Raw genomic sequence first — 19,024 nt, 5'->3', positions numbered from 1 at the left:
AATGTTATCTTCCTATTGCTATGTACTCAATCTCCAAGCAGATGTTTGTGGGATTGTCCAGCTAAAATGATCGCCAAGCAGATGCAAAGATTCGATTCATCATCAGTGTTTCATGCTTGTTTTTGAAACATTGGCAATCTGTTTTTGTAACATTCGTACTAAACATGCTGTATTTGCTCGCAAATGTTGCCTTTCTAGTATTGTATTGTATTCATAACGGTACCGGTTTGCCTCAATGTTGCAAAAGCAGGTGTAAAACACTGAAAATAAGCCAGGGCCTTACATCTACTGTATATCAAGTGAGAGAAGCCACCGCTAAAACACATACCAACGTACAACACGCGAAAAGACACTGCGACAAGCCTAAACCGAACATCTGCTTGGACATTGATACTTCATCCCTGGGGGGGGGGGGGTCGCTGTGCTGAACATAGCGAACCAGACTCATAAATTTCCTCCCTGACCAAATTTGGCTATCAAGGCTGTCAGACGTACGGCCTTGTGCGTACTTCAACTGTCTCGTTATCAGCTGATAAAAGTAAATCGGACCGATGCGCCTTAGATTGTCTGGCTTCAACGATAAAAACGGGTAGCTGCATAGTTTGTTTTTGGACAGATCGAATCGATATCGCAATGTCCCTTTGATGGAATACTATAGTAATACTTTATAGTATGACTAATACGGTGATACTTCGTGAAAATATCACGAAGTTATTACAGAAAAGTCGATATAAAGATTGATATGAGATTCCTGTTTTGGAAATAGCAAATGTTATCCGGAACACGGGAAGCTTTAGCCTGAGTACCATCCTCCGTAGTGACCGCTGGCTCAATTATTTGCGGTTAGCAAGCGAAGCGAAAAGCATTGAGCCAGCGGTCACTACGGAGGATAGAAAGCATTGGAACACTTTGGTCGTCTCCTACAGCTGCGCCCTCCTCTGTTCATAGATGGAACTGCAGGACTTGCGGCGCCTCTCTTTGACGTCATCAAATTGGAGGTGAATCACGGAGAAAAGAACGCGTCCCGCCTGACTAATGATACACCCTTCTGTACGTTCTCACGGGTTCCTGTGACCTTGCCACTCCCTCTGCGATCTACTGTTTACCGCAGAGAAAGATGACACATAAAATAGCGCATCGGACATGTATTATTCAGTATCCTGGTCAGAGGCTCAACCGGGGGTTCCAGTGTCACTGTTGCTACTCTGTCTATAGTTGCAGCTATTAATCATTTCAGATATACCGTCCAAGTCTGTGCTTTTGTAATAACGAACATTCTGGTATACGTGCGATTTTCCCAATCTTTCTTGTGATTATGGTAAATTTACTTTATATTGATAAATCCGTACATAAGCAACTCTTTTTTCGACGACAAAGAAGATGAATATATAGACAATATGTCTGGATTACAAATTCCCACTATTACTAAGGGCCACAATAACATACGTATACACTTTAGCTGTTGTTCTCATTTCGAGTCACTATACAAAGTACATGTACAAGTTTTTCACAATTGACACAAGATAGCACCGTCCACCACACAATAATTCCCATAAACATTAAGGTTATAAGACAGTATTTGCCGACGTTGTCACGAGTTAAGGGTGACCTGTGACAGTGTGATTATCAATCCACGTGAACTCGTGCACACACACAGGCAGGTATAAAGGTGATCCCGCTGAACACCTGTCCGACCAGTTCTTACCTCCCCACGTCAGCCAGGTGAGCTGTGAAACACGCCCTAACAGGTACGTACATTCTAAGATTATATTTTACTTCATCTCTTCACTGTTTTCGTGCATGTATTTAAGATTCGAGTCAATGCGACGCTCTCATATTGATAGATGTAGTATTCAGCTTTATGTACATTTGTTCAATGGCGTCCCAAACGTACAGTTCATTGTCAGGCCCCGCCTATCTGTTGGTCGCTCTCAGGAATTGGAACTATAGCTGCTTTCTGTAGGCTATGAATGGACTTACAGAATGCCACGTTTTCTGTCACTCTAGTCGAACTGCAAAACATGGAAATATCGAAAGAGATACACCTCTGTGACAGCTGTTTTGGTGACCTTGATTTGTTGAAAAAACGGTTGTCAATTCTCGTCGGTTGTTGGATTATCCAGATTATAGCAGATCGGATAATATTCTATTTTGATTGTAGAAGGGTCTTAATAGAAATATTCGACACATTTTAGTCCCATTGACATCGGTAAAATGAAGTCATCGCATTGTAATCCAACAACAACAACGAACGGATGGTCCATAATTTGTTTCGAATAAAAGGCCTTTTTCAACAATAGTCTCCATGACCTTGTACGGAAAGTCCAGCGCTCTACACACAAAATACGCCGCTATCATTCTATGCTTCAATGTTTTTTTGATGATAAAAGCGTTGTGTACGTAAACATAGGCATTTGTAGATCGGTGTCTGTATCTGACGCTTGTGTCCCACATGTCCGGACGCTTTCTTCTCAAACAAAGACCTGAGATATTTATCCTACGGGTATCTAGGCACCTCCCAGACAGCGTCTACCTAGGCCAAGCCAAATCATTCTGTTATTCACGTACAGTAACAACTAACAAACATGTATTCTTGTGATAGTTTCTGGTCTTATATAAAGATATACTTGTAATGGAGAAACAATGTTTTAAGTTGTAGCCTGAAGTTTTAATTTCTTGATTGTTTTGACTCAAGGACAAACGATATTTTTTTGTTACGATTATCTCGCACCTTATCATGAGACAAATTGCGAACTAGTAACGGCCTACATTTCACGGGCCACAAAAGGTGTGTAGCCTCGGGCAGGTATTATGCAAATCAACAACGGGGGACGCTAACAATTACAACGTTAACTTTTACTTGCCATTGTCCCTCTGCATATAGTGCTCTCTTGTCAATCAAATATCAGCAGAAATATATCATTTCTTGTATCAACTTTGCCTACGCAAAGCTGCCATAGGTACGTATACAATATTGTGCATGTTTCGAAAATATACAGTACAACAGCTTTATAGTTATTCGATACGGTAAATATGTGCATGATATACGTGTCACTTTGAACGTGGCCATTGTTCTTGAAATACATGCACGAATACATTGTGTTTGAATGGACGATAGAGTGTAACAGATGAGAGTAATTGTGTGATATTTACAGGTGCATATATGGAGGCAAATACACAAAAGTCTTGATATCTGGATATGGGGGGGGGGGGGGCTGTGCTGAAAGTCCTCGAAATTTTCGAAAATGCAAAGATACTTGTGCACATTATATGGCTTTACTTCCTACTTAAGATTTCCAGACCAGCTCATGCTGGACCTAATGCCTACCCTATATCTGTGCTATGTTGTTCACAAAGCAAATGTTACAATGTGTAAGTACTTTATCTTCAAAATGTAATTAAAAGCGACAACATTTTCCTTATTAGTAAGACTTGCATTGTTTATTCAATCTTTCAATTCCTAACTCCTAGTTTTAGATACGCAACCACTATCATTGCGTTGCAAGATAATGATAACTTTGTTGCACAACAATTGTAAAAGGTACAAAGTATTGCATCTACTGGTATAACTACAGTTCCATAAGGCTAATCTACCTAATACGAGTGTGTAGCATGGGATGAGATGTATATATGTCATGCTGTCTATTTCAGCAAGGCTTGAGGATGGGGAACGCCAGCGGGTCTTCCTACCGGCGGGTGTTCAGGAACTATGACGGGTCGGAGGAGGTGGAGCCTCTGGTGGCGTACTTCACTCCGGTCAGGGGCAGAATGATGAAGGACCCATTACCAGGTAGGCTTTGTGTGTGTGTGAGTGTGAGTGAGTGTATGCGTGTGTGTATGTGTGTGTGTGTGTGTGTTTGTGTGTGTGTGTGTGTGTGTGTGTGTGTGTGTGTACGGATGGATGGATGGATACATAGAAGACATATGATTCGAGAAAGAATGTAGAAAAGTTAAGACTGAATATGATGCAGAGAAGAAGCAGCTTGTAACTTAGTTAACATCTTTGTATTTGTATTGCATGTCTTTGACAATACATTCAAGTCGGTTAGCAATCAGTCACATCACAGACACATGTACAGGATGTAGTATGCATGTTGTTTCATTCCGACTATCTTATCTAATGATTGATTAAAATTCACCGTTGTTTAAATGTTGAATTCCAGGTATGAAGTTGGACACGTCGTTCAAGAACCGCGGAAAGGACGGTCTGGACCCCACCTGGCAGATCGCGGCGGTAGTGCACCACGCCAGCGTCAACAACCTGCGGGTCCGCGCGGTGGGGGTCGGGTACTCCTGGTCCAAGATGACAAGCACCAGGGACATATTGATAGGTAAGACAAAACGAGATAGGGCTTCAATGTAATCATTACAGGCAATGCAATGTTCAGTATGAAGCCTAGATGATTCTATGTAGACAAAAGTCAAAATTAAGCTAAGCCAGAAGCAGTTGACAATGAGAACTTAACGTTACATCGGGCGACTGTTGGCGCGTACCTTGTGCAAACTTGTGACAAAAAGACCCAGCTGTAATATAATATCATTGATGTCTACAAATTCTGGGCTTGACTGTGCTTGATTGTTATAATCATTAGACGAAGATCCTGAATGTGATTTAGTCTTACTTTTCTAAAATGTACTACATGTATATGTATATCCACACAGATATGTCCGGTCTAACTCGTGTCATCACCAAAAAGCCACAAAAATATTTCGAAAAGTACCACCTCGTCGAGGTGCAGGCTGGGAAGGTTGTCCGGGAGTTTGTCCGGGAAATCGACATCAAGTTCAAGTTGGCTCTTCCTGGAATGGACAACTTCATGGGGCAGACGGTGGGCGGGGCCGTGTGTACGTCATCACACGGGTCAGGGTTCAACCTGCAGAGCATAGTAAGTCTCAACGACCAAATGTCAGAATGCAAATTAATGGCACTAAAGCAAAGCGGCAATAGTTGAATTGAGTGTCAAGAAGAGTAAACGTGCACTCTTTGAAGTTGGATTGTGCAGAAAAGAGTGGGATTTGATAGGATGGTTGTCAAAATTTATTTTTAAACTCTTCTTATATACGGTATACATGTACCTCTTTAAAAAGTTACGAAATCAAAGAGAGGAAGGTGTGCATATTTCTACCGATAGATTTTCGAAGGCCATTCCCAGAAAATGATAGGGAATTACAAAAGATGAGCTAAGCATCAAATCATATATCAATCTGAATCGAAATATAAGAACGCCTAGTGGTAAAATTGGACTAGATGTACTAAATATTTTGATAGATTATCAAACTGTTATTCCCTGCTATCTATGGACACAGAAGACATGTACACTAAGATCATAGTTTATATATACAGTGAACAGCAATCAACAAAATCACTCTGTTCCTTTCCAGTCCAACTCCATTGTAAGTCTGCACATGATCATCGCCGGCGGGATCCAGGTGACAGTTCGGGAGCCCACAGCCACAGAGACCGACATGCCCCTGGAACACGTCCGTGCTCTAGTCGCGAGGGCGCAGTTTGGAGACGGTCCCCTGGAGATCATCAGCAAACAAGCCTTCAGAGCTGCACAGGTAGGGATCGTCTAAAGATCTGCGTCGTCGTTTGAAATAGAAATTAGTTTGCTGGGACTTCATCTGCTCGAGAACTACATCAATGTTCTCAACGTTCATACTTGTTTGCACAGGTCGGCCTAGGCTGTTTGGGCATCATCTATTCCGTAATATTCAAGTGCGTGCCCCTGTTCGAGATCATGGAAGAGCGCCGCCTGACGACTTTCACGTGGCCTGCTTCTGGGGACTCGCTAGACTTCAGGATCCCCAGAAACTTTGACAGCAACTACATCGGGTCCAACGAATTCTTCTCCTTTTTTGTGAACCCGTTTCCCAAGAAATGCTGCTCGCGTGAAGGTACATATATGGTCTAACCTACCCACAATACTTACTACACGTACATCCTAAGTTTCCTAACAAGATTTTGAATTGTAAAAACAAAGTCTAGTCTACTCTGAGCCAAGACATCAAGCTATCTTCCTTGACTATAACTCGTCAAAGTGTGATCTTTTGTTTAATTGTTTCTTGATTACATCATTTTCTTTCTATATCTCTCAATCTGCTTACAAAGGATGGTTGGGGCCTGGTAAGTTGGCAAATGATCCATGAAAGACTGCGTTATGATGCTTAAAATTATTTGTGTTGTTTTGAATTTGATGATTTGAATGTAAGTTTTACCAATTGTATAACTCTAAATAAATCTGTTTTATTCGCACAGGAGTGGAACATGTCCGAGTTGTGTACGTCAGAGGGAGGAAGGCTACAGAGAACGACTACCTGGCCAGACCCCCGTGTCGGGAGGCATGCGCCTGCTGCTGCTGTGAGGGGTGCAGGGGCTGTACTGCCTGTGAGGGATGTAAGGTACGTCATCATTGTTTTTGACCAATCAAAGCTTTAAACGCCATCCTTGCTGCTGATTGGTCTACAACAGCCGTCTGGTATGTACCTGTCCTTGGTGCTGAAATTCCCACCCGTTGAGTAACCTGTTGCGTTCCTTTGCGTGCGTGCAAACGTCGAGAATTCTTGATAGAGAGAAGAAAGGATATTTTTCTTTAAAGAACAATAGTGATGAATATAAGGATGAGATTTTTGTTTGCTTTCATGAAATTAGAATTGCGCCTTTATTGATGGATATATGTGATAAAGGAATGAAGTTCTGTAGCATTCAGTGACACAGATGTTTTTGGTTTGGGTACTTCTAGACGGACTTATGTGCGAGCTGTTTTTCAAGTTACGTCATGCGCGAGCCCAGCTCCATCCCCGGCTGGATAGACAACTGTATGAAGATGTCCATTCACAAGGGACATTACGTTAACACCTGGTACAAGGTGCTGCAGTACAACAATGGGACCGCTCAGTAAGTATGGTATACGGTATACTAATGGTATACGTAGATGCACGCATTTTTCGGGTGCAAGGCATTCTAAATCTTATTTTGTATCTTTGACTTAAAGATTGATTTTCAGCGGGTATATTGACAATTGCTGTCTTTTTTTCACTTTTCCCAGCTAAATGGTTTGCAGTTTGTTTGTGTGGTGATTCTAATGTTTAACCGTTAAAAGAATTCCACCAATCGCAGCGTGGCGTCTTCTGAGTGGTCAGTCGCTCTGGAGGACCTGGAGGCCGCCCTTGGTGACATCATCGCCATGGCGGTTGAGTATGGGAGGAAGCACGACTACTTCAACCTGATGCCGCTGGCCTGCCGTCTGACCAAGTCTGACGACGCCTACCTCAGCCTGGCCAACAAGTACAGGCCGGACGGCAGCGAGTGTGAGCGGTATGCACATATAGAGGTGAGAAAGTGTTCATTGTAGTGCAAAAGAAAAAAATATATTTACTATTGTCTCAGAGAAGATAGTAAACGTGTAAGATGAGTTTAGGAACCGGAGTTTTGGAGGCAACCGAACTAGTTTGCTTAAAGCAGTTGGGACCGTTAACAAGAAAACACATCTGTGTTGAAAAAAAATACAATACATGAAAGAAACATAAGCTGAGTTCTGTCGATCCTTTGGCGTTCCAAAGTTCTCAAATGGGGACGAGGGGGTACCGGTGATACAGGCTTCCATGTAACTTTGACCCACTGCTGAAGTCACTTATTAAATTAAAGTCACGTTTTCCATAAATCCACACGTACCTGTTGTCTCCCTCCCCCAGCTGCCGTACTTCCCAGGTTCGTACGGAGTGGAGGAGTTCCACCGTGCGCTGGAGGACATACTGTACGAGCGGTACCAGGCGCGTGCGCACTGGGCGAAGAACCGCTGGTTCGACGCACGGCGGGTTCACGACCTCTACCCGGGACTGGAGCACTGGAAAGAGGTCTACACAGTCTTCAACAGGTACACATCATGTGTTTTTTATATATTAATCCCCTTAGCTCAATTATTTTTCATGCTGACTATATGTTCTATATTCTTCCTGTGGAGAAGTAATCTGAGTCGAGATGAGTGACAAATCTACCTCTTATCTAATGAAGGTACGTCGTTGAAGGTTAGACATCCAGGTAATAAGACACGTAAAAGGAGTTACTCAAGCAACTGAATATGATTTAATTTTGGAATCCAAACTGCTTTTGGTGTATGATGAAGGTACTTTTAGGATGCAATAGATATATTCGTAACTAGTTTTGTGACAGTGTGATATGTGAAATTTAAACCCTATGTTTAGTTCTAGCATTGTTGAACCAAAGCAGGAAACTTAAACATTTTGATTTTTTTTCTTGTTTCAGTGACCACACGTTTGACAACCAGTTCACTGCCAGGTGTGGGTTCGAGGACAGTCACGAGGAAATGGCGCACTTACCGGAGAGGTCAGGCCACATGACGTGGCGCAGGAAGGTCGGAAGTTACGTCATCTACAAGACGGACGGGAGCCCGGCCATCACCCGGCAGCCGAGCCGCATCAGCAGACAGTCCAGCCGCTCCAGCCGCTCCAGCCGACACGGCAGCCAGAAGGGCAGGCCCAATATGAAAACGTTCCAGTAGGGGGCGCTGCTTCACATTAACGACAAGGACGGGCAGCAAACTTGACGACCACGTCACAAATTTACCAATTCTGTATCAAATTGATAATCTAGAAAACAAACATGATTTAGGGTTTGATCTTTTGCATGAAAACTGTTGGTATGCAGGTAGAAATACTACAAGTTGCATCAATTTTCTTTGATAAAATGTGTACTAAAATGATCAAACATGAATACTGTTAAAGGAGACATGTGTAAATCTTAGAATTTTATTGTGTTCAAACTTAAGCTCATCAGATGTAGCATAATCACAGAGTAGTAAATTTTTATCGGTATTAGTGGATACTTGTTTGTCCGTGCGTTATGTGATAACGTTGTTAAAACCTTTTATGGCAGTGAAGAAGAGTACGTTTAATGTTTTACGCGCTTTGGGGCGGCATGAGATGTTTTACCGCTTCACACGCAAATAGATAGATATTGTGATTTATTACGCTCCAACATTATTAAACCCTAGTGCATATATAGTTGGGCAACTTAGGTGCAATGTCGTGCGAGTTAGAGCTAAAACAATATGAGCTTTCAGGTCATGTATGATTAGTCAATGCAAATTGGAAGAGAACTTAATTATCAATCTATATCGTACGGTGTGCATTTTATGTTTTTCTTTAATTTGTACCACTGATAAATCTTGAAATTCAATTCTTTTTACACTGATTTGATTAAGAGCAGCTTTTATGGATTGAAATCAATAAATCTGTCAGATTTTATCCTTAATCTTTGTCATAAAACGCACTTTTTATTCAATAAATGATCAAACAGAGGAACGAAGAAATAAATGAAACTTGAGTCCATGCATACACATTTGAACGTCCCGTACCGACACTCATTACAACATACCTGCAATAATCTTCTCTGAACAATAATGGCAGGCTGATTTCTTACTCCGTCGTCCAAAAATATCAATCTTTCCACACGAATTCAGTATGCTTTGATAGGAACGGTTTGTCCTTACTTTTTTTGCATCCATGTCGATGAAAGACGGTTAATTTTTTTGCCGATTGCTCAACATCACCTCTAGTGGCTTCAGGGATCAAATATCGCGCCTTTTCAAAGTCTGACCCGCCTAATCGCGTGGCATGCTGGGTAACTAAAACAAGGCCAACTTCTTGCTCCATAGCGACAGAACTTTTTAATACGTTGATTTTATTACAATATTCATCCTGATCTTACCATTAAGTACCCCAGTTGTCCAACACCGGGCCACTTAGCGGCAAGGAGGTTGAATATAACCTCCTTTGTTTTAGACAGGAACAACGACCTCGTTTGACAACCTGTCAATCAATCAAGTAGGCCCCGCCCCTGACTACCTGGCTTCACTGGCAACACACAAGATGGCGTGAAACGTGAATCACTGCAAATCCGTCCAGGTAAGTTTCCTATGTTTTCTTTGGCGGCAAATTCAACAAAAAGGAGATTTTAAGACATACCATGCAGTCCTTTTTTTCAAGTTTATCATTAGATCCTGGAATCTATCGACAAAAGGAAGTAAGGTGCCCAGGTGTGCTATGGAACAGGTGTTCTCATCGGCAGTTGTAGTGCAACAGGTGTGTTTGCGTATAACAGGTACTCCCGGTAAGCCGCCATTCACACGTTGTCAAGTCTTTTGTTTGAAGACTTATCAAGCCTTTTGTAGAAACCTAGCCCTAGGGAAATCATCTATGTGTCTGGTGTGGTATTCAGGCATCTGAAATATTTTACACAACAAGTATAGCAGAGTTTGTACGGTTTATAAGCCTTGCTTCAGACGCAGTGTAAACTTTGCCGTAACGACTGAAAAGAACAAAGCTTAGTGTAAATACAGGAATAGTTCGAGTGGACAATGTACTGGGTGATTAAAGTACTTGGTCTTACCAACAAAACCTCCTTGGTCTTACTTAAGTCTAGGCCAGAAAGAAACTGTCGGAACAAAATTCAGAAATTGGTTTTGTTTTCATAGTACTGAACTTGTATGGCTGTGTATTTGTTTATTATTGTGAATGAGTGTTTGCTATTGTGATTGAGTGTTTACTTATTTATCCATTCATTACTACCACTACCAAGATTATTCAAACAACACAATTTCGAGGTACTACTTAGATCCAATCAATACATTCGTATTGTGATTCCTTTTTAGCTGTGTTGCACTGTTATGAAAAACACAAATCTCAGATATTAACTGCTTAGGGGGAGGGGGAGTGTTGATCTGTTCAATCCACTGGGGAATGAACTATGAAAAGGTAGATGTAATTATTGTAATCTATGGTAATCCTCCTATTAAAGAAAATGATTAGAAAATGGCACAGTGAACTTTTGAAACCTTATTCTTTTACTTCACTCTGTAAGTTCAATCATATAATTGGTAGCATAACAAACCAATTCTGTACTTGGAGTTTGTACGTGTAATCTGCATGTGGCAGGAAGTAATTTGAATGAGTGAGCACACGGTACTGTTCATGCATTAATTATTATACCTTTCAAGAAGGGTGATAGTTACTTGTTATTCTTAAGTGGGATTACTACCTATTAAACCACAACATGCTTATTACTGTAGTTTTGTTATTCTGTGCATTTAATGCAACATCATTACTCTATGGCAAAAGTTATTTAGTGCTTTTAATGTACATAGCTATTACCGTAAAGTAATAATGCTAAATCGAATGCAATATCATTACTCAAAGCTAATAGTTATGTACATGAAAAGCACTTAATGTTGCATAATGTTGATGACAACATAATTTTGTATTTGTTTTTATGACAGATGTCTACTGCTATTGCTGCTCAAGACAACCAGCCCCCTCCCCAGCCCCCTGGGGAAGGTGGTGGGACTGACGACACCGCCCCTGGGGAGCCAGCCTCCAAACCGTCCAATATTGTAGTTGAGGCCTTCTCCAGCTCAGGCTCTGTTAGTAACAGGAGCGAGGAAACCACGGACAATGTTCCCGCCCTAACCGAACAAAATGTTGCTGCTAAAGACAGAATAGAGGAAGAGGAGGACTTGCGAGTGGTGGAGGACCAATGGGAAGGCAGGAGGCGGCCCGACACAGACCACGCCACTGACAGAGCGACGCTCGGAACAGCAAATGCCACAAACGTTACCGTAAGGCTGCCCCGGGTCACGCGGAGCAACGAGGGAACACCACGCGGCAGAGCAGCGACACAGACGGGACATCCGCTAACACCAGCGAAGGCACATATTGACTACTTACCCAACAGTGCAGACCTGAGGGCGCTGAACGCACTGCTAACCAGGAGTGGAACCAGGTTTTCTACAAGAAGCTATCCTGCACAAGTCATGAGGATGTCAACAATATCACTCTCCAGGGCAAGGTAAATATCACCTTCCAGTGTAACAGGCCAAAATGTACCACTGGCAAGAATAGACCTGGGTACATATTTGCTGTGGGTATATTCTGGCCTGCTACACCTGATTCTTTGCAGTGTAACTGTTGCTTGATAAAAACCGACATTGACTTTGGCATCATTGCTGAACAAAATTAAAATCTGAGCATGAAAAATATCAAAGTCAAGAGAAATAGTTTGCATAACCAAAACACAGTGTACAACCATTCATTCAGTCATTACTGGTTACTGGTCAATGTTATCAGTTGATTGCTCTGACTAATGTAACAAGCAAGCACAATTTATTCTTGTTGTCAAGCAATCCAGCTGACAAATAATGCACTTTGTCAAGTGCTTTGATTCTATTGCAAACATGTGGTTTCTTAGGCAAAGCCAGTGTGAGCTATTAATCTTTACATGCCAAATTTATTTATTGCAGGCTGGTGGTGACCAATAATGTTGTTGAAGACAATGTTGGTTTAACGTTTAATGGCATGGTCATATCAATCATTTTGCTGCAAAATAATACAAATTTTTCATTTCTTCTTCAAGTAGAACTATCTCTGTTGAATTGCACTTAAAGTTGTAAAGTTGTCAAAATGATAAACTGTAAAACAATTTTGTTATTCTAAAAATTATGACTCCAAAATGTCCAAAATTGGCCTTATTTTGAGGAGTGACAGTGGAAATGACAATGACCATAACTAATGTTGTGTGCATGTGTTGTGCATACTATTAGCCTAATTTGTTTACAAAATGCATGTACCCAGTAGACATCTTGGGTATCCAAGTGTAAGTAACCTGTTTTATGTTACCAACTTAAGACAATGAAAAGTGTATTTGGTTTCACTTGTCTTAGCCCTGTTTCCTTTAGAGCAGTGTTAGTGTGTAAAAAGTTTTACAGCCATGAACAATGGTACATTATAGTTGCCAAAGGAAAACAGCTTTTGATGTTGCAAGCTATTGTCACTTGATCTGTTGGGTGAAATTTCATCGCTTTCTAAAGAAAACAACTTTCCACAATATATTTGTTCAAATATGTGTAGCTACTTAAAGAAACTTCAATTGTTCAACTTTTTTTAAAGGAGACATTATTATACTGATTATTAATTATAAGTCATCAGATGTGCAAATGTTGTCTATAATCCTTCAATGTAGAAATTTACATAGACTTTATTACACTTAACATAGTTTGCTGTATGGTGAAGTTTTTAAATGGAAAAAGAGTTTTGTGACCATTGTATTTCAATATGTATAGCAAGTCACAATTATATTAGGCATCGAAACAGTTGAATTGCAAAGAAATTTTTATCATACAAACATTTATTACTAAGCACATTGATTATCATTTGGTGTAACTTTGATGAACTGAACATTCATAAATGATGTCAGCTGACTGTTAAGTGAAATAGTCATAGAATAGATAATAGTATCTCTATGATGCTTATAAAATGGTTGACTATTTATGGGTAATGCTTTCAAGTCTTCTGTTCAAGAATGTTTTGAGGATAATCTGCAATGATTTCTTTTACAGATCACAGCCAACTCGCATGGGAATAAACAACTACTTTGAAGAACAAAACATCAATAAAACTATGTGTAAGTATCTCCTGGTATCATTTATCATATCAAAATTATTATGTAACAGTTTTGAATATCATATCTAATATGCCACACACATAGAGGAACCCAAGATATGTGCAATGCCATAGCAAAAGTAAACAAGGAGAAACACACAGGTGAAAGGGTGATATTGTTACAGGGTGGCTTTTGTTGGGTCGTTCATAGGAGCCAGTCTTTACAATGTCCCACGGTTCATACCACCTGACCCCTGCTATGTCATTGTCAGCTACCCAATGAAAAGGGCTTCTTTTCTTTGGAACCAACCAAGCAGGTGCACCTGTTGTCAAGTAGCCAATTTCAACAAACTCAAAAGTTGTTTTTTGTTGTCCAGAGGAAAAGTTTGTACAGTCGTGCTGTAGATTTACATGGTGGACTTTTTATCATCATATACAATAAGATTTTTGTCGACGTCATTAACATATCCAAGCTTTTCAATCGTTTGAAAAGAAATTGAAAAGACAAAGATATATGGACAGCACCCCTCGTGCGGTATTGGTATAGTCTGTCACCAACATCCATACCCAGCATTCTTTAGTATTGAGCATAATTCCGCTGAAGCGTACATGCATGTCAAGGACGTACTTCCAGCATTGGTCGAACTTAGCAACGCACTCGCCGTGTCGCAGTCCATGGACAACGATGCTCCATGTCAGGTTTTCGATTTAAAGTGTGCCATAATCGCAGAGTGTCTAGATCTGACTCCATCACCAGTCTATCATGTGAGTAGTGCATTTAGCTTTCATGCCCGTCATGGTTTTATAGGATGATTTTGCAAGAACCTGTCATGCTACATCCACTGGTATGTTTGCTATCTTGGTACACATAGTTTGAAACAATGAAAAATTGCCAGAAGTTATCATTATAACCAAATCTGTCTGAAACGACCAGTGATTTAAGTCTTTTTGAAAAGTTTCTAAATGCATGAACGCAACACAGGACTTACGTAAAAGAAATTTTGCAGATAAGCGGGTTGTCTTTGCATAGAAGCGATTTAGGTGGCGTTGCTTTTAGTTTCACCCTTTCCAACAAACCTCCGCAGCTGTTACCAAATTTACGGACGGAGAAGGTTAAATTAATGCACATAGCAATATTCATTATCTGACTTCTCTTCAACTTTCTTGTAGGAAGCTGTAAAGGAATGCAAAATGTTTGCCTTTTTCTGGAACCCTTTGGTTAGATGTTGTTTCTTGCCATTGATCTGTGTGTGCAGCTGTCGTAATGCTGGAGCTTTGAGTTGCTGACTTTGGCACACTTTGGACAATATGGCCATTCATATACCTAAGCCCACTCCCTGACATACAGGTTGCCATGGGGTAGAGAGCAAAGGGGAAATGTAATAGTCTACAATAGAACACCAGTCGGACATATCTGGTACTGGTTTCCCATTAAGTGTCCATGAACCGAGGAGGGTGACACAGTACTTAAGTTACCAACCCCTCCTTTATCACAAACGATCACGGATGTGTACTTAGACAGAAGAAGAAAAAGTACTGAAAGATGCTCTCCTTTGTGTTGATTAGTATTGAACGTTGGTGTTGAACTAGGCGTCACATGGTCACTTGGAAGTCTTGTGATTATTTGGTTTAAGAAACTTTAGAAGCTGTAATTACCCGCTTTTGTAGAGTGGTACATTCCATCGTAGCTGTTTCACCAAGGCCTATTGTTTATGAAGTGGTGTTCATGTTACACTGAGACCACTAGAATGTTAGGACATAAGCTCAGGCTTTGTAATGGCAACAAACAGCAGTAAGAATCACCATACAACAAATTAATAGATTGAAGCACAGCATTTTTATTCCAGATAGATTCATACATGGAACAATACATGTGAAGTTTCTTCTTTTGCTTAACATAGCTTTTAATCGCAAACCTTGGTATCTGTACGTATATTTCTAGCTGGAATCTATGCGTTGAAAAAAGAGATCAACTCTGTTTATTTATTTTTCCTGTTGTTGATTATTTTTTCTGTTCCCACCATCCAGCATGGGACAAAGCAATGGAGAGCAGGCCCCCCCTCCAGGTGGACATGGATCAACCCGGCCCCACCAGCTACAGGCCGAGGAACAAACCTCTGTATGAGACCAACGCACCTTGCTTCACCTTTGGCAGAAAATCTCCACCCAGAAGTGAGTGAACTCCGCATGCATGTTTATCTGTTGTTACATCATAGTTCAGCACCAAGGACAGGGAATGCACCAATACTGCTTGACTGTAGTTGACACATATTTTAATTGTACTTACATGTTTAGATTTCTAAAAAAACAACACTTCCCATCTCTCACAACATTAGATCTGAATTAAGACTGATTTTTTAAACCTCAGGTTTCTAATTGCCTCGAAAGTTATAGCGTGGAAAAATACAGATCCTTTCTGCCATGGCCGTTTTGTTAGACATCCTGATAATATCTTATTGGAAATGTTGTCGAGCAGCCTTTCTTCCACCTGTACTTTTTAGTTGGAGTAATGATTCTCCTTCCTCCCTACCTGTAGATGGAGGTGGCAGAACAGCCTGGGCCACACCCTGGATGCAGTCAGATTCTGGATTCACCAAGAAAACCAACTTTGAAAAGACGGTGAGACACAAGAAATAAAATTGACTTTGAATTTACTTTATTGCTTGACAGTTGCACATGGCACAATGTATGGCAACAATGACATAGCAATCAATACAATAATGCTAGTCTATTATAAAAATTATGCCTTCAGCAGTATGAACCTAAATGGCGTATTGACAAAATGTATGTTGAAGGTTTCTTTCTGCATTATCATGATAACATCACAGGTCATAGATTGATCAACTGAAGTCAGTCATAACACTAACTTAACTTAAATTCCAAATTGCATGTTTGCCGACAATCAAGGCATTTTAGCAACCTTACTCTTGTACTGTTATATGAATGGTTATATCTTTTTTCAGTGGCCAACTCCTGTGCATTATCCGAACAAACATGAGAAGCTCACACTGGTAGGAAAGAGACAAGTACATCTGCCCACGTACCCACAGTTCTCACTAGGGGCCCGCAGGGAGTTTGTACTGAATAAACAAGGTAAGGACATCTGTGGGGAATACAGAATTAAATAAATGTATGTGTATCTTTGAATATGCGGACGAAAAATGAAAATAAATGAAAAGCGTAGAGTGAAAAAGGAAAGTGTGCAACTGTGTCCTTGAATGTGATGTTTCTTCGCAAGTTTATCATATTGTCATTAAAATTTCAGTCTTAATGATTTATTTAAAGGTACAAACTTGTTCTATGTTAACTGTTTTGAGAAATACTTTGGAGAATTTGTTTAGAATATTCCATAAATGTGGAATACACAATGTATTGAAGATCAAAAATTGACAAGTATGTAATATAAGTGTGGCTGAAGCCTGTTTTGTTTTTCCCACAGGATCAAACTTTGAGCCTTCACCTAATGAATACAACATCAGTTCAGCAAAGGTTGTCGTTTTACCCAAGGCACCCGCCTTCTCAGCTACACCTCGCAGGGGAACGCTGTGGGAAAAGAAATGTAAGTCAGAACTGAACATCAAACTCTAGGGACATATAACTGTAAATGCAGAAATGTTCAAGGTGGTTTTATGTTCTCGGTTTTTGCGGTAAGCTCTTTGCCGCGAACTTAAAGCCACTGCGAGCATTTTTTCGCCGGTGTTTCCTTAACGCTACTATTGTTTCAAACGCGAACTCAAAATCACCGCGAACATTCCATTTTCTCCCTACCACGAAATTAAAATCACCCAAACTGAAATGCATTTACAGTACTTAGAGCAATCAAACCACTTCTAATGGTCACAATTGAATTGGTACAAATAGTAAATTAACAGTTGATCAACAATAGCAGTTAAAAATTTTTTGTATTGGTATTCAATAATTCATACTTGGATAGCAAAGGCTCAGCTCAGTCAATCCATCTCCTTTGTCTGTACTGGTCAGGGGTTCAATAGGGTGAAATCATACAAAGGAACTCTTACAGCTAGTCACAAAACATGGCCCATTATCAGTGTTTATGTAACTATTGCAATGATTTTAAAAGTTGTTTTTTGTCCCCCAGCTGAGACCCCAGGTCCGGGTGCGTACAGCCCCAGTACTGGCTGGACCAAACCTCACAAACCTGCCTTTACCATGATCGGCATCAGGGGCATCAAGAAACATGAGCTGGGACCGCATACTACATTGTAACTGTGGGGTGTACTATAGGCTGGAGGACCACTTACTACATTGTAACAGTGGGATGTACTATTCTCTGTCTGTGTAAAACATTGTACCAGTCTAATGTACAACATGACCTGTAGGACTGTAGCACTATGTTACCATATACAACTTTGTAATACTCTCATATATAAACAGGACTGCAGATCACCAAAGAGACAGACCCAGAAGGACAGTCACAAACACAGAGAGATCCTGAAGAGATGGAAATGTTGCAATGAAAAATAAGATGTGCTCAATAATGGCAGATTTGAGGGAAAAAATCTCAGTTATTTGTGTTGAAGTGAATGTATTTTCACACACATACAGGATCCTTCTCTGTACGTTAACTCACATTTTGATAATACATTATATGGGGTATCTTTACACTTTGTTTATTTGTAGCAAACATGGGCTAGTGTCATGTAAACAGTTTTCATTCAGTTTTGTTTTCTTTCTGATGGTGAACTATATAACGCTATGGAAATAGTGCATTATTGTAAACCTAATTGTGACATAAAGTGTAAATGACAGAAGTAATAACAATATAGATTATATGTTTTATGCCATTATAGAAATGATGTAAATATTTAATCGTTAGAAATGTTGGTAACTTGATTGTCACAATACTTTTCTAAGCTCTTTTGCTTGTATATATTGCAACTTTTACTTACTATTTGGTGCAAAACCTGCCTTATGAGATTCTTCTGTCGCAAGTGTCAGTTTCAAATGATAAATAAAGATGATTTGATAGGATAAAATTGATGTCTGGTCTGAGACAAATTTTGCTTTCTCTGTTTAAGAATACCAAGGAGGTATTCTGTGGTAAAAAAAAAAAACATCATGTATCTAAATATGTATCTAAAATTGACCGGCTTGACCCTTGCGTCAACAACACCTACCGACATAAAGAAATATAATCGCAATCCGTCCAGAGGTTCTTAAGTTATTGTTCCGGATACGCATGCGCAAAGACACATTCAAACGGAGCCAAAACAATGCCTCCATTTCTCACGGAGATTCACAAAATAGGAACTGGTATAAACCGGGTAACGTTACATAACGCTATCTACAAGGGACATAACGTTATATACAAACGGATGATTCAGTGTAATTTGTACGGACTTCCACTAAACGGGTTGACAAACCAATCTTGTTCTACATTGAATATGACCAACCTCCTTGATATGACAGGCAAGCTGATGTCGGAAACCAGGTACACTGCATCTGTGTAAAGCACAAATGTCCTGGGATCGAAGGGGCAGTCTGATTTGTATTTCACACGCTATAATAAAATTGTTTATTTATTCATCGTACATCTTGAGCACGACTG

General features: G+C 40.3%; 2 protein-coding genes across 5 annotated transcripts; both read left to right on the top strand.

The window, feature by feature from the left end:
* Positions 1 to 1,617: 1,617 nt before the first annotated feature.
* On the top strand, positions 1,618 to 9,274 carry LOC136442351 (L-gulono-1,4-lactone dehydrogenase-like). 4 transcript variants are annotated; one of them, XM_066439156.1, is made up of 12 exons: positions 1,618 to 1,748; positions 3,652 to 3,790; positions 4,164 to 4,331; positions 4,663 to 4,886; positions 5,383 to 5,562; positions 5,676 to 5,898; positions 6,113 to 6,127; positions 6,260 to 6,402; positions 6,744 to 6,898; positions 7,121 to 7,334; positions 7,696 to 7,877; positions 8,267 to 9,274. In XM_066439156.1, the coding sequence occupies exons 2-12, from the start codon at positions 3,664 to 3,666 to the stop codon at positions 8,520 to 8,522; spliced, it is 1,887 nt and encodes a 628-aa protein (XP_066295253.1). In that variant the 5' UTR covers positions 1,618 to 1,748; positions 3,652 to 3,663; the 3' UTR covers positions 8,523 to 9,274. The 4 variants fall into 4 exon arrangements, with proteins under 4 accessions (XP_066295253.1, XP_066295256.1, XP_066295255.1 ...); XM_066439158.1 differs by having other exon boundaries at positions 1,637 to 1,748; positions 3,656 to 3,790; XM_066439157.1 differs by lacking the exon at positions 1,618 to 1,748 and adding an exon at positions 2,721 to 2,960.
* Positions 9,275 to 9,797: 523 nt separating this feature from the next.
* Positions 9,798 to 18,452, top strand: LOC136441846 (uncharacterized). Its single transcript, XM_066438368.1, has 8 exons — positions 9,798 to 9,927; positions 11,298 to 11,866; positions 13,413 to 13,477; positions 15,484 to 15,627; positions 15,992 to 16,074; positions 16,419 to 16,548; positions 16,895 to 17,014; positions 17,555 to 18,452. The coding sequence occupies exons 2-8, from the start codon at positions 11,298 to 11,300 to the stop codon at positions 17,680 to 17,682; spliced, it is 1,239 nt and encodes a 412-aa protein (XP_066294465.1). The 5' UTR covers positions 9,798 to 9,927; the 3' UTR covers positions 17,683 to 18,452.
* The last annotated feature ends 572 nt before the right edge of the window (positions 18,453 to 19,024 follow it).

The sequence above is a fragment of the Branchiostoma lanceolatum genome, chromosome 9 (assembly GCF_035083965.1).
Source record: "Branchiostoma lanceolatum isolate klBraLanc5 chromosome 9, klBraLanc5.hap2, whole genome shotgun sequence".
NCBI classification, from domain to species: Eukaryota; Metazoa; Chordata; class Leptocardii; order Amphioxiformes; family Branchiostomatidae; genus Branchiostoma; species Branchiostoma lanceolatum.
Note: the sequence above shows the minus strand (reverse complement) of the source record. Positions and strands in the feature narration are given on the sequence as shown.

Coding starts and splice junctions, on each gene's coding strand:
- LOC136441846 (XM_066438368.1), top strand. CDS start 11,298: ATGTCTACTGCTATTGCTGCTCAAGACAACCAGCCCCCTCCCCAGCCC. Junction 11,867..13,412: donor ATATCACTCTCCAGGGCAAG/GTAAATATCACC, acceptor TTTCTTTTACAG/ATCACAGCCAACTCGCATGG. Junction 17,015..17,554: donor AACGCTGTGGGAAAAGAAAT/GTAAGTCAGAAC, acceptor TTTGTCCCCCAG/CTGAGACCCCAGGTCCGGGT.
- LOC136442351 (XM_066439156.1), top strand. CDS start 3,664: ATGGGGAACGCCAGCGGGTCTTCCTACCGGCGGGTGTTCAGGAACTAT. Junction 3,791..4,163: donor GATGAAGGACCCATTACCAG/GTAGGCTTTGTG, acceptor GTTGAATTCCAG/GTATGAAGTTGGACACGTCG. Junction 7,335..7,695: donor AGCGGTATGCACATATAGAG/GTGAGAAAGTGT, acceptor TCCCTCCCCCAG/CTGCCGTACTTCCCAGGTTC.